This window comes from Prionailurus bengalensis, chromosome D4 (assembly GCF_016509475.1).
Source record: "Prionailurus bengalensis isolate Pbe53 chromosome D4, Fcat_Pben_1.1_paternal_pri, whole genome shotgun sequence".
NCBI classification, from domain to species: Eukaryota; Metazoa; Chordata; class Mammalia; order Carnivora; family Felidae; genus Prionailurus; species Prionailurus bengalensis.
In genome coordinates this window covers 86654273-86668048 of record NC_057359.1, presented here as the reverse complement: position 1 = coordinate 86668048, position 13776 = coordinate 86654273, and the positions used below count along the sequence as shown (strand labels likewise).

The 13776-nt window shown below is 58.6% G+C and overlaps 1 protein-coding gene across 2 annotated transcripts in view; it reads left to right on the top strand.

The window, feature by feature from the left end:
* Positions 1 to 12201, top strand: part of FAM102A (family with sequence similarity 102 member A) — a 35067-nt gene extending 22866 nt beyond the window's left edge. Inside the window, exons 2-11 of one of the 2 annotated variants that reach the window (XM_043565961.1) lie at positions 72 to 192; positions 442 to 471; positions 2432 to 2548; positions 4517 to 4563; positions 4691 to 4845; positions 6885 to 6989; positions 7073 to 7268; positions 7724 to 7845; positions 7952 to 8021; positions 9433 to 12201. In XM_043565961.1, coding sequence (XP_043421896.1) covers positions 72 to 192; positions 442 to 471; positions 2432 to 2548; positions 4517 to 4563; positions 4691 to 4845; positions 6885 to 6989; positions 7073 to 7268; positions 7724 to 7845; positions 7952 to 8021; positions 9433 to 9478 — 1009 coding nt within the window. In that variant the 3' untranslated portion in view covers positions 9479 to 12201. Of the gene's footprint in view, positions 1 to 71; positions 193 to 441; positions 472 to 2431; positions 2549 to 3025; positions 3114 to 4516; positions 4564 to 4690; positions 4846 to 6884; positions 6990 to 7072; positions 7269 to 7723; positions 7846 to 7951; positions 8022 to 9432 lie in introns of those variants that run through there. The other variant, XM_043565962.1, reaches the window with a different exon arrangement.
* Positions 12202 to 13776: the final 1575 nt, after the last annotated feature.

Sequence of the window (13776 nt, the reverse complement as noted above, 5' to 3'; positions counted from 1 at the left end):
AGGCCAGCCCTGTCTCCCTGATACCTGTGCTGACCTGCCTGCTTGTGCTCACCTGTCTGTCTGCCCTGCAGGGAGGAGGTGCGGGAAAACTGCGTGCGGTGGCGGAAGAGGTTCACCTTCGTGTGTAAGATGAGCGCCAACCCGGCCACCGGCCTGCTGGACCCCTGCATCTTCCGCGTGTCGGTGCGCAAGGTGAGGCTGGGCTCCGGGCTGGGGCGGGGGGCTGCGGGCCCAAGGCCAAGGCGGCGGGTGTGAGGCCGCTGGTCCAGCGGCTTTAGGCCCATCCCCTGACCTGTCCCCTTGAGAGATGCTCTGCCCCTTGGCTTGTCTTCCCCCCCAGCAGTCAGATTTGGTGTGGGGTGGGAGGCACCTGGGGAGATGCCCGAGATCACTTGGATTCCCCAGTTACACTGCTGCTTGTGTCTCTGTCTCTCTGTGCAGGAGCTGAAAGGCGGGAAGGCTTATTCCAAGGTGAGTGGGGCTGTGAAGGGATAGTGGGGTGGGACAGGCATGAGAGAAGCTCCCAGAAGAACTTCCAGTCCCTTCTCTGCCCCAAACAGGAGACACTCAGCTCTGCATGAGATGTATTGTTTTTTGGAGATGTCTTTATAGATTGTCTTTGCCCTTAATATAAAGGTCCCATGTGCTTGTCACAACACAAATGGCACAGAAGTTCGGAGTGAAAAGGGAAGTTGCCACCCCCTTCCCCTGTAGGCTTCCTCCCCAGATCCCATCCTTGGGTTCGTTAAGGTCTCTCCAGACCGTTTAAGGAAAAGAAAGTTAGGAAATACACAGAGCAGCGAGTAAAACATATGCGCGTGTGGGTCAGAGGAGTAGAGAATGAGCTCCCCGTACGTGTACCTATGTGCACGCAGACAGTGAGATCTTTAAATACACAAAAGGGACTTGTCCTCAACAGATTCGACAGCGTGGTTTCCGCTTGCTGGTGCACCGTGGGCATGTTTTCACGTCCTCACAAATTCCTTCTGCCATCTAACGGAGGCAGCATCCCCTTGTACGGCTGGGTGCCGGGTACTCCGCCAGCCCCCGCTGTCGCACATCTGTGCTGTTGCCATTTGCATGGCACCCCCTGGGAAAAGTGAGACAAGGTGGCTCCGGAAGGGTCACCTCTGGCTTTGAATAAGCCTGCTCTGCCCTCGACCCCCTTCGTGGTGGGGACTCACAGCCCACCCTCTGTGGCCCCTGGGAGGCGGCCTGGTAGCAGGGGATGGGCTCAGTCCGGAGGGGAAATGCCTTTGCCTCACCTCGCCCTGCGTGGAAGGCGTGTCCCTTCCCACTGACCAGAGCTCAGGAAGCTCAGCATTCTGGGCTGTGCACTCTGCCCTGGGCAGGGTGGCTAGAACTGGGCTGTGGAAGGTGCCACCAGAGTGGAAATTTCTCCTGCCACTAATTCACATGGGCAGGGACAGCTGCCCAGAAGGAACTACTGGCAGACGCTTAGCAGGTGCCTGGCGCGTGTCAGACCTGCAGGCCCTTCCCCTCTGTCCTGTAGTCAAACGCCCTCGCCAGGCCCTGCTCCCGTTCTCCAGGGAAGGAAGTCGGGGCCCAGAGGGGCGGCTGGACTTGGTGCTGGGAGGGTCTGGTCTTGGGCCTGGCTCTGCGGGTTAGGCGGTGTGGGGCCCTGGGGAAGTCACTTATCCAGAACTTTAGTTTCCTTCTCTGCCGAATGGGGGTCCCTGTGACTTGATGGCAGGGCTAGGATGTGAACCCCCTAAACCTCTAATTCTAGCATGTGTGCCCCTAAACTCTGCCGTGGAGACTTGCATGCAGCAGGTGGTCAGTAAATGCCACTTGTTGCTTTGGTTGCCCCCCAAGTCCCTAATCCCAGCACCCCCTGCCTTAACTCAGTTTCCTGCCCACAGGTCTGGAGACCTGGCTTCTATCGGAGGCTTTCTTAACTCCTACACTTTGTTCTCAAACGTTCTCCCACCTCCCTCTGTGTCTCTGGTGCCTCTCTCTGCGTCCCAGAACAGCCAGGTGTTCCCACCAGCCCCCCACTCCAACCTCCATGAGGGACTCCTGCCCTCCCACCTCCCCCCCCCCCCCCACGCCATACCAAGTTCCCACGGGCCTTTCCTCCCCCCTGCGTGCTGGCCTGGCGGCTCCCACAGCACAGCCTTGTTTCCCAGGGAACAATGCCTCTGTGTCACAGACAACAATGTCCTTTCATCTCAGGCGCTGCCCTAGTGCACGCTGGGATGTGGCACAAAGGGCGCTTTGTGCGGCTCAGGGATGTGAGCCCCAGACCAGCCTCTGTCCTTGGGTGCCATTATGCAACACTCAGTCTGGGCTGTGGGGCGGGCCCGAGGGATCTGCCTGCCCCCCACAACCTTGACAAGTTAACCCTTGTGCTGCCCGCTGTGCGCCCACACCCCCTGCAGCTTCCCACACTCTCCTCTGTCCCTCCCAGCTGGGCTTCGCCGACTTGAACCTGGCCGAATTCGCAGGCTCAGGCTCCACAGTGCGCTGCTGCCTGCTGGAGGGATATGACACGAAGAACACCCGTCAGGACAACTCCATCCTCAAGGTACCAGGGTCCCCCACCACCTCTTCTGCCCCTTTTACTAAAGGAGCCCGGCAGACCTGCCCCCATCCTCTGGGGGGTTGTGAAAAATACGGATTCCTAGCCTAGACACTAGGAAGATGTGGTCCCAGGGTCAGGAAACCACCCTCAGAAACCTGGCTCTGCCACTGGCCTCAGTTTCCCCATCTTTAATTGGGGGGGTCGGTGGGGGGGGACCCCAGCAGTCTCGTTAAGGGTTTGATGAGCACTTTTGGTGAGATGCGCATCCCCAGGTGTTTGCCACTTCGCATCTCATGACACCTGACAACAGCCCCATTGGGTGTGGTGTGTGGTTTGGTCCCAGTTTTGCATAGGAGGGGGTCAGGGCACAGAGGTCAGATCATTTGCCTGGGGTCACAGGCAGAACTGATGCTTGGCCCCCAGCTGTTTGACTCCACGGTCCGGCTCCCAACCGTTGCCCCATGTGACACCAGACTGCCTGAGCTCGCAGTGGAGGGTCAGTGTGGAAGAACCTGCCATCCCTTGAGCCGGGCAGACCGAGGGATTTCCTCCGAGAGCCCAGCCACGGGCAGGTTTCCGGCGGCCGGGGCAGCTCCCTCCCTCCAGGCAGCTGGCTCTCTGGCCTCTCAGGACAGAGCTATCTGGGCATCTGCCACGGCCAGCACACCTCTCTTCCTCGTCCCCACACCCTTCCACCCGATTGAGAAAACAGTCTTGCCCTAACCACACCTCTGCCAGCTGACCCAGCGGGAACATGTTGTGCTTAAAGCAGAGCCAGGCAGAGGTGGTGGCCTGGGGTGCTGCAGCCCCTAGGCCCTTTGCAGAGACACCCAGAAGTACCCAAAAAGGTCCAGGCTAGTTGTGATGGGAGCCGGGACCTTTCAGTCTCACCCCACTGGCCCTGTGCACCCTTAGGCAAACCAGGGGGCCTAAGGGGGGGTGGGTTGCAGGTGGCTGCAAAGCCAGCTGTCTCACGTCCTGTCTGCACGGCTTTGGGCCCTTACTTCCCTTGAGTCTGGGTCTGGGTCCTGCTTCCCTCTCCTACAGCCTGGGGTCATCACCTACTTTGTAGGCACTATCACAGCCAGATGAAATAATTCATTAAAAAAAAAAAAAGAAAAGAAAAACAGTCTCAGGGGGTGCCTGGCTGGCTCAGTCTTAGAGCATGTGACACTTGATCTCTGGGTCATGAATTCGAGCCCCACATTGGGTGTAGAGCTTACTTAAAACAACAAAAAAGTCTCAGCCCAACGATCTCCATTTTTGTCAGTGTTGGCACTGGCTTACGAGCACCCATTTCTTACCCCATCTCCTTCTTCCCGTCGCTCTATCTCAGCCCAGACTTGGGGACCCAGCCTTGCCTTGTTTGGTCCATTGATCTCTGCCCAGGTGCATGATGTCGAACTTCTGATGGCTTCTTGCTTTCCTTTACTCAACACGCTTTCACCAAGCCCCCGCCCTCCGTGTTGGGCTCTGTGGGCACCCCATCTCCCACTCCCACCCACCATGTTGTGCCTGGTGAACCCTCTCCCTACCAGGTGGGCTTCGTGAGCCTCCCTCATGCCTGCCTGCCTGCCTGCCTGCCGTGTGGAGCTCGCATACCCTTGCCCACACTGAGGCCATGAGCAGGCCCTGAGGCTGGAGAGGGACTGTAGCCCCCTCCTCGTCACAGTGTTAAAGTCACAGTAGCTAACTTTTTCTGCTTGCCCTCACTGTGTGCCTGGCGCCAAAGCATGCCAAGCCTCATCTCCCCGAGTCCTCTCCACTGTCTCAGGAGACGGGTGTCAGGAGCGCTTCTGTCCTCCACCCACGGAAACGGGGGCTCGGTGCGGTTCGGTGGCTTCGCCGGGGCCAGCGAGGGGCAGAGACGGGATCAGAGGCCAGCCCATCTGAAGCCAGAGCAGGTGGACCGCAGGGAGGCCCCTGGGCCGGGGGGTGGCCGTGGTGTGGCTGATCTCTCCCTCTGTGCAGGTCACCATCGGAATGCTCCTGCTCTCCGGAGACCCCTGCTTTAAGACGTGAGCGTGGGCACAGGCTGTGGGGGGCCACACAGGGACTCTTCCCACCTCGGGGCTCTTGGGCTCCCCTGTCTTTGTCTGACCCCGACCATGGGGCACCCCAGTCACAGCCATCTTTCCTCCCCAGGCCGCCGTCCACCGCCAAGTCCATCTCCGTCCCGGGCCAGGACTCCTCCCTGCAGCTGACGCGCAAGGGCGGTGGGACCGGCAGCGGCGGCGGTGGCACCAACTCCCTGACGGGATCCCGGCCCCCCAAGGCGAGGCCCACCATCCTCAGCTCAGGTGCCACTCTCCACCTGCCCTGCTCCTCCCTGTGGCCCAAGGCTCAGCTCAGTCTCCCCAGGTCCCAAGGGGGACGCTTGCTGAGAAGACAGAGGTGTTGGGATGGCGTTTACACCGGTCCATGCTTCCAGTGGGCCGAAGTCTCAGCCCCTCCTGCATGCCGGGCGCTGTGCTGGGCCCCAGGATCGCAGCAGTGTCCTGACCTCGAGGCCCCGTCTTTCAGGAGAGACAGAAGTCAGTCCGGCGGTAAATAAGTCCATGTCACCTTCAGGTGTGACAAGAGCTGTGACGGGCACTGGAAGCATCTGCCTGGGAACAATCATGGAAGCCTCCCTGAAGAGGTGGCATTTGAGCCGAATCCGAGGTGTGGGGTGCGGGGCAATGTTCCTGGCAGAGGGATGTGCCGTGAGCGCTTCTCTCCCGCTTGCTGCCTGACCAGGACTGGCCATTTTGCCTCTCCAGTCTCAGCATCCTCCCCTGACTAATGGGATCAGCCATAGTAACTACATCCTGGGTTGCTTTGGAGATTAGCCTTGCCTGACACACAGTAGGTACTCTATATATTTCCCAGCACTGGCTTTCTATTAAATTACCGTTATTACTAACGCCATAAAAAGTGCAGATGCCTGAATCCCCAGAGGAGACAGCCTGGCCATTAGGATAAGGAAGGGCTACGGGAGAGGAGGCTCCAGCCTCCCCTGCCACCCCGTGTCTAGTGCTGTGCATGGTGAAGCGGGGCCCCTGAGTACCAGCCTTGTGCAAGGACCCCGTCCCTGGGGGTGAGCCCGGAGCTGGGAGGCAGACTAAGCCGATCAGTGAGCAGGGCAGCACCTGCCGCCCTCATTTGCACCATGAGAGCAATGAGAGAGGGTGCTGGGCCTCCAGCAGCTCAGCGGGTGTTTGCTGAGTGATTCTACCCCCAGGGCGGCTGGGAGCAGAGAGGGCCCTGACCTCAAGGGCCAGCTTTCTTCCGCTCCCATTTTTCCTGTAGACTCAGTCAGGTAAGCCCTAGAACTGAAAGCCCGCCTCGGGCTGGAAACTGCTCACAAGATCAAGGGCTTCCCTGCGCCATCGCTCTCTCCAGCTTCTGGACCAGGCCACCCCAGTGTAGACGGTGCCTGTTGCACCAAGTAGAAGAGGTGCCTCTCCCAGGCAGGGCAGGGATTTGAGCCCCCACGCGCCTCTTAACTGGTTTTCTACCCATCTCCTCCTGCAACCCCCACCCCATCTGCAGAGCACCTGTTTTGAGAAGCCCCGTGGCTTTGGGTGGGGACACAGGCAGGACTGGGGTCCAGCCTGTGGCCTGGTGTGCTGTTCTCTGAGGAGGAGATGGACGAGATGAGTCCTTCCTTCCTGTGACCAGAACTGGTGGGCAGGCACTCGTGGAGCCCTGAGTGGATCCCGCCTGGGCCCCTTGTGCCCCCTGCTGGCGAGTGCCGGCAACTTTGTTTCCGAAGTTGGGCTTATGGGTGGCTTGTGACAGGACTGTCAGCCACTCCCCATTCCCCTTATTCCCTCCACTCTGGCTCTACTGACCTAGGCTCATTAAAGCCTCGGGGCCTTTGCTTCTGCTGTTCCTCTGTGTGGAAGGTTCTTTCACTGATGCTTTATGTGGCTCGTTCCCTCCCATGCCTCCTGAAGGCCTCCCATTAAGGCCCTCTCCTCAGAGGAGCCTTCCCTGATCCCAGACTGGGTCAGACCCCCGTACACACTGCTCCCTGTTCTGTAACACGCACCTCAGTTGTGGTTAATTGTGGGTCATTATTCAACATTCTCCCTTCCCACTGGCCTTGTGACACCATCTCCCGTCTACGGCCCCCGGTAGAGAACCCTGTGCAGAGGAGGTCCCCACGGATGTTTGTGGAATGGACAGACCTGGGCTCCAGCGGTGAACTGTGGCGGCGGTAGAACTCAGCTTTTCCGTCTGTTAAATGGGAAACACTCAGTGCGCCCCCCACCCCCCACCCTGACCCAGGGAGAGGACGTGGGTGAATGGCAGGGGCCGGCACCGCTGGTAAGCCTGTCTCCCCGCCTTCCAGGGGTGCCAGAGGAGGCCGAACAGAACCTGTCCAGCCCCGAGGAGGTATTCCACTCCGGTCACTCCCGCAACTCCAGCTACGCCAGCCAGCAGTCCAAGATCTCTGGTGAGTGCCCGCCTGGCTCCATGCCCCTGGCCCTCCACCTCCCTGGCCGGCCCCTGTAACGAGCCTCCCCAAATGCCCACCAGGCTACAGCACAGAACACTCGCGCTCCTCCAGCCTCTCGGACTTGACGCACCGCCGCAACACGTCGACGAGCAGCAGCGCCTCGGGCGGCCTCAGCATGACTGTGGAGGGCCCCGAGGGCGGGGAGCGGGAGCACCGGCCCCCCGAGAAGCCGCCGCGGCCGCCTCGGCCCCCGCATCTGTCTGACCGTTCATTTCGGTGAGCACAGCGCTCCTGGAGAACAGACCCGTCTCAGGGGCACCCTGAACCTCTGCTTCTTTACCTGTGACACGGGGACAGCAGGGTCCCCCACCCCAGAGGGTTGGATGGTGATATGATTCAGCCAGTGGTCGTACATGCAAGGCATGGCCTGGGCCTGGCATGCACGTGCCGTTGTGTGTGCCTTGGTGTACCTAGGTCCCTGGTCTACACGCCGTGCAGCCTCTCGGAGGCTACGAGGTTAGGTAACCTCTCAGAGCCTCCGGGGTCGGCATCCATAAAACCAGGTCATGGCACCTGCCCCGTGGGCCGAGGTGAGGGCTGAAGGAACACAGTTGGGAATACATCCTCACGTGCACTCAGAGCAGCCTCAGTGCTGCAGGTGCTCCGGTGTCCTCCTTGTGCCTGTCGCTGGCCGGACTGCTGTGACTCTGCCCTGCTTTGCCCCACCCCAGGCGGAAGAAGGACTCCGTGGAGAGTCACCCGACCTGGGTGGATGACACTCGGATCGACGCAGATGACATCGTGGAGAAGATCATGCAAAGCCAAGACTTTACGGACGGCAGCAACACTGAGGGTGAGCTGCCCGCACGGGGAGGACCGGGGGACGATGCCAGCTGTTCCGGGGGTCCCCTGGCTGCCCCTGCCCCACTCAGCCTCCATCCTCCCCTGTGTCCCCACAGACAGCAACCTCCGGCTGTTTGTGAGCCGTGATGGCTCTACCACGCTGAGTGGCATCCAGCTGGCCAACAGGTAAGGGTGACAGTTTGGGGCTGGGTCACTAGGGTGGCCATGGGGAACAGGGGTGAGAGCAAGGTCTCTGCAGACACTGACCTGGCTTTGAATGCCAGTTCTTATCACCACGTTGTGACCTTGGACCAGTCACTTCTCTGAACCTCAGTTTCCTTATCCGTCAAATGGTGTGGACCATACCGTCTCCACCTAGAAACCTGGGACAACATGCAGGGTTGGTTCTGACTGAGGGTTGCAAGGATAGCCTTGGAAAGTGCCTAGCACAGGGCTTGGCACACAGCAGGGGCTTTATCCGTCTCTATTTTGCCCTCTGCTCTTCCCTTCCTTCTGGATCTGAGAACCCCTAAAAATGATGCTGCTGACTCATTTTATTTATTGAACAAATATTTATTGAGCACCAGCTATGCACCAAGCACTGAGCTAGGTCGTGGGGATGCAACAGTGAGCAGCACAGATCTGTGCCTGCCTAATGTTTACATATGAGGGGGTGGTAGGACCAAACTTGGGCTTCAGGTCTGCAGTTTATAGAGGGCCTTCTTGTGATCATTTATTTATTTGTAGCATGTTTACTGGCTCACTGAATGAATGAGCAGAGGAGCTTCCCATGTGCAGGGTCGTCCTGAGGCCTTTCCCCCCTGTTCCTGTGGGCCGGATGGGAAAGTGCACATCTAACATCTAGGTTCCGGGGTGTGGGGGGACGTGGCTGAGCTGCCCAGGCGCCCGGCACCTTCCCTCTGGTGCTGCTATGCTGACACCTGCTGGCTGAGGCTTGAAAGTACAGCTGCCTTTCCTGGTGGCTTCCTGGGCTGTCCCGGGTAAGGTGGGCAAGAGGAAAACAGGATGCCTCCTTGGAGGTTTGTAAACACCACCCCCTAACCCCCTATGACAGTGAGGATACGGGGGATGGGAGAAACCAATTTAATCAGGAGCAAGGTCTTAGCAGAGCTGCACCCCAAGCCCTGAATGTCCATGACCCTGTGGCTGGGTGGGCCTGGCTTCCGTGGGGGAAAAAAAAAGCCAACCAGGCTCCCTGACCTTCTGCTGTCTTCTTGGTAAGCTTCATGATCCCTCTGCACCTCGGTGCCTTCATCTGTCAAGTGGGGTGGAGTGAAGTCTTTCCCTGCCAGGGCTGCTCTGAGGATGGGTGCAGCACACCCCTGAGTGTAAGCCACTGGTGCTCAGGAAGGGCTCAGACGCGGCCCGTAGCAGCTCTGAGATCCCACAGACTCTGATACTTACCATCTGTGTTGCCCTAGGCAGGTGACTCAACTTCCCTGAGCTTCGGTTTACCCCTCTGTGAAACAGGGCCAGTTAGTTACAGTGCCAACTCGTGGGGTGCTTACAAGGGCCTGCCCCGGAAGAGCGTCTAGGAGGATAAGCTGACCTGTTTCTCCCCTCCCCTCCCCTGCAGGGTCTCCTCTGGGGTCTATGAGCCTGTCGTAATCGAAAGCCATTGAGGAGCAGGCGTCCAGCCTGGAGAAGGGCCCTGCCTTCGTGGGCATCCAGGCCCGCAGCATTCCACGAGGGACCTTCCGCTTCGGATCACCTTCCGCGCCACATCTCATCTGTGCCTCCTCCGTGCACTCCAGCCCCGCTCCTGCCCCAAAGCATCATTCCACTGTCCTCCCATCCATGCCGGGACCCTCCTGGCCTGCCAGGCCCCGGGCACCACTGTGAATATTCTCCTCTGAACCACTAGGGGGGCAGGCCATGCAGGCCCACGAAGCAGGTGGACAAGACCAAGATGGCCGGGACTGCCCCGCTGGAGACCAGTTGGGCCCCTCAGTGGGGACATGCAGTGGCATCTCTGCGCAGGGATGCCTGTGGCTGAAGGGCCTCTTGCCCCGTGTCCCTGCTCACCCCAGGAGCATTGGCTCAGCCGTGCCCTGGCAGGGCCTTGCTCCACCACCCCCTTGCCCTTGGGAGGGCCGGTCCACCCCCAGAATCCCGCCACCATGGCTCCCTGACTGCTTAGTGCTTCAGCTGTCCCTTCCCTGTGTCCTGGGGGACCCGCTGGCGGCCTTCTCCTGGGAACCAAGACCACCCACGCTCCACATTGAAACCCCCTCCCCCAACGAATGTTCTCCTGCTGCCCCGGCAGCCTGCACTTTGCACATGCTCGTCTCCAGCACAGCCCCCCTGGCCCTTGCCTGCCTTTCCCTTGAGCCCTTCGCAAGGATTCCCTGGCACTGCCTGCTGTGCAGCCAGCGCCTGCCTCTGGCGGTCCGGCTGGAACGTGGCACCGCCTCTCCCCCTGTTTAGCTCCAGCTCAGGCCTGAGCCCATGTCGAGAAAGGTCTGAGCATCGATGGTGGCTCACCTCTGCTCGGGGCTGGATCCTGAGCAGCTGGTTTCCTGTAGGAAGCCAGGGAAGGTGCCTCCCAAACCCTTAGAGGTTGAGAGTCTGGCTGGGCTGGGCTTGGCAAGCAAAGCCCCCTCTCCCTCCCGCAGGGTCAGCTAGCCCAGGCTGGGGCCGATGCTGAGAGGCAGGTGGGCCGTGACCGGACTGGCCCGGAGCTGGCTTCCTGGCCAGAAAAGCCTCAGCCCTCCTCTGGAAGCATCCCTCTCTCTGGGCGAAGGCGAGGTGGGGAGCAGTCTGGCCCTGCCCCCACCCCTCGCTAAAGCCTCTGCTGTCTGCACCCCACCCCTCCCGTCTTCCTTACTTGCTTGAAAATGGGTTCTGACTGCCAGCCAGTCCCTGGACAGACTTCCCTGCCACCCTGAAATTTCACTTATTTTGTGTGAACCCAGCAGGCTGGTGTTTACGTACTCCTATACCTTTTTTCTTTTTAACATTTCATTTCCTCTTTTCTTTCTTTTTCTTTCTTTCTTTTTTTTTTTTTTTTTTTTTTTTTTTTTTGAGTTCACAGTTTGGTATTTTCTCCTCCCCCCGGTGAGGGGAGGTGGTTCTGTTCTCTGCCCTACCTGCTACCTGCTGGCTGGGTCCCAGCAGGACTAGGGATCTAGATTGGGGGGGGGGGGGCAGGATACTGGTTCTCTCCCTGGTGGGGTGCAGGTGCCGGTGGGGTGTCCTCCCCAGGCTGGGAGGGCTCCTTGCCCTTATGCTCCAGCTGGCAAGAATTGGAGCCTTTGTCTTGGAACCTCCTGGCCTTGGGAGGAGAGCATTTCTAGGATTCGTTGTCATTGTTTTTAATCCCCTAACTCTTAGAAACTGAATGTGAGGAGGCTCTTGCTAAGACAGGACAGAGTACTTGCTGTGGCTGGAGAGGGCTCTGGTTAGCCCTGCGGGTCCCTTCCTGCCCCGCAGGCACCTGGCGCTTTACAAGGAAGCTGGCTGTGCAGTCTCCAGGTGAAGTGACCCCCAGAAAACGGGAGAGCCCTCTCCTTCCCTTCTGTGTCTGCGTGACCCCTGCCCAATGGGGAAGCGCATTCAGGGTGTATTTGGGGTCTGGCTCAAAGTTGCGGGCTTCAGGCATAAAACAGCCAGTTCTGGTGCTGTTGGGACTCCCACAAACCCCAGCCCCACCCAAGTCGAGGTCTGGGCTTGACAGACATCCCAGAAGCAGACAGAGCCTGCCACATTCTTCCATGCCAGTCTCTGGGCCAGGGTAATTGGACTGAGAATTCGGCCACATCCAAATTAACACTAGCTGGAGCCAGAGGCCTGGAGCCCTTTCTTCAATCTCTGGTCTTCTCAAGCTCGGTGAATTCCCGCCAGGCACCCACAGCTCCTGGACGTAAAATGCTATATATAGAGAAAGACTATATTAAAGATATTTTTGGAAAGGAATCAGTCTATGCAATGCCAGTTTGGAATCTTCTTGAAAGACAGTTTAACGTTTTTACTAGGAGATTTAAAGAAAATAAAAGTCTACAATATTTTTAGGTTACTTTTTTTGTGGTCACCCCAAACTGACCACATGGTGTGGTCTGCTGGGATGGAGATCTTCTGTGTTCTCCTCTCTCTTAGAGGGTTGAGCTGGGAAATGGGGGGGTGGGAGGGGGTATCTTTTTTTTTCTTTTGGTCTTTTTTTTTTTTTTAACCCCCTCCTTTCTAACAGAATGTTGCCGCCACCACCGCCCCTTATTCAGAAGGCTGTGTTTGTATCTCTGTCTCCCGGCTTCTGTTGTAGAAAATCACATTGTAAGGGGAAATCAGCCTAGTGTCAGTGTCTTGGTTGGGGGGAAAAAAAATTAAATGTCGCAATTTTTGTTTGTTATGGCATGTTGGGTTTTGTCTGTTTCACCACGTGGTCAGCATCAGAAGAAAGCCAGATGTGCAGGTGGACATCCGGGAATGGGGGAAGGTGTAGGTGGCCTGGGTTCTCCCTGTCCTGGCTGCCATCAAAATTATTACCACCTTTATTACTCCAGATTCCTGGGGAGGAAACTGAGGCCCCGGAAGGCAGTTTCTTGCCAGTCTCACACCTGCTAAGTGGCAGCTCTGATCTCAGGGCACAAGTTCTAACCACTGGACTTCCCCAGCAGTCAGCCTGAGGGACAAATAACTGTCTGTGCCTCAGTTTCCTCAGCTGTAAACGGGCTGGCGGATGAAAATGGGTGTACAGCCTGACACGGGAGGTACTGAGTTTGTTCCCAACTCCTCTCGAGCCCCAGGCCACAACTGTCTCCAGGCCCAGGCCCCTCACTTCCTGTCCCCCACACTCAAGTTACACAGGAGCCAGCAGCTTGGCCAAGCTCTGAGAAGGGCAAGGCACCCTGGCCTTTAATTAGCTCAGAAGTGGCAGGAAGCCTCCGCGGCCGTGGACAGGCCAGAAGGGACCAGACCACCAGGCCTCCTCCCCGCTGCAGCATGACCTCGTCTGCACCCCTTCTCTGGGCTGACACCCACTCATGGCCCCTTTAAACCCTGGAGGCTGATTTTGAGTCTCTTCCTCTGTTCTGCACGGCACACCTGGGGAGGGAAGAGTCGGCCCCTGGCTGAGGCCAAAGTCTGTCCTGAGATGGAGAGGGAAGTCCCTGGGCTGTAGGCCAAGAAGAGTTGCTCCTATCATCTTCGAAGAGTGCAGCCCCCACAGGGACCGGCTCAGGTGACCCAAGGAGTCACGCCGCCAGCAGGAGCAAATCGCGCCAGGTTCAGACACATCTCTGCAAGTCTGTCTCCCCATCCTCCCGCCCCTCGTTCTGGGCACTAGGGATACAGCAGTGACCACAGACCCCGTCCCCAGGGAGCCCACAGGCCAGTTCAACAAGTACATGAGCGAACGAAAACTCAGTGACAAGCGTTAGCTCGGAGACACACAGGGGGGCTGTGGAGCACAGGGGAGGGAACCCTGCCCGGCTGTCCAGGGGCTTCCCTAGGACGTGTGGCATCCCACTGAGACCCGATGGGTGAGGAGCAGGTAGCCAGCCCCTCGAGCTGTGGCAAGACAGTGTTCCAGACTGGGGAAGGACCTGCGTGGGGGCTCAGTCCAAGACCTGTCTGTGCTGCTGCCCGGGCTGCAGGGACACGCAGAGCCCAACAGGCAAATGGTGAGGAAACGGAGGATCACCCTGATGACCTCATCCCCGCAGTGAAGAGAAGACACCAGAAAGGGTCTCCTGGGAAGCCAGGCGACCGGAAGGGGGCACTCCCCTCACAGCCAGTGAGAATCCTCCTCATCCCTGGGGACGCGGGCTTACCCACCCTCCCTCTTCCTCCCACCCCAGGTGGGGGCAATGAACACCCTCTGCACCCCTGTCGACAATTAGGGCCTCGGGACTAGGAAATGGGTGCCGGTCTCGGCCCCACCACTGATTCGAGTTGTGATCTGCAAGTCTTCTGAGCCTCATTT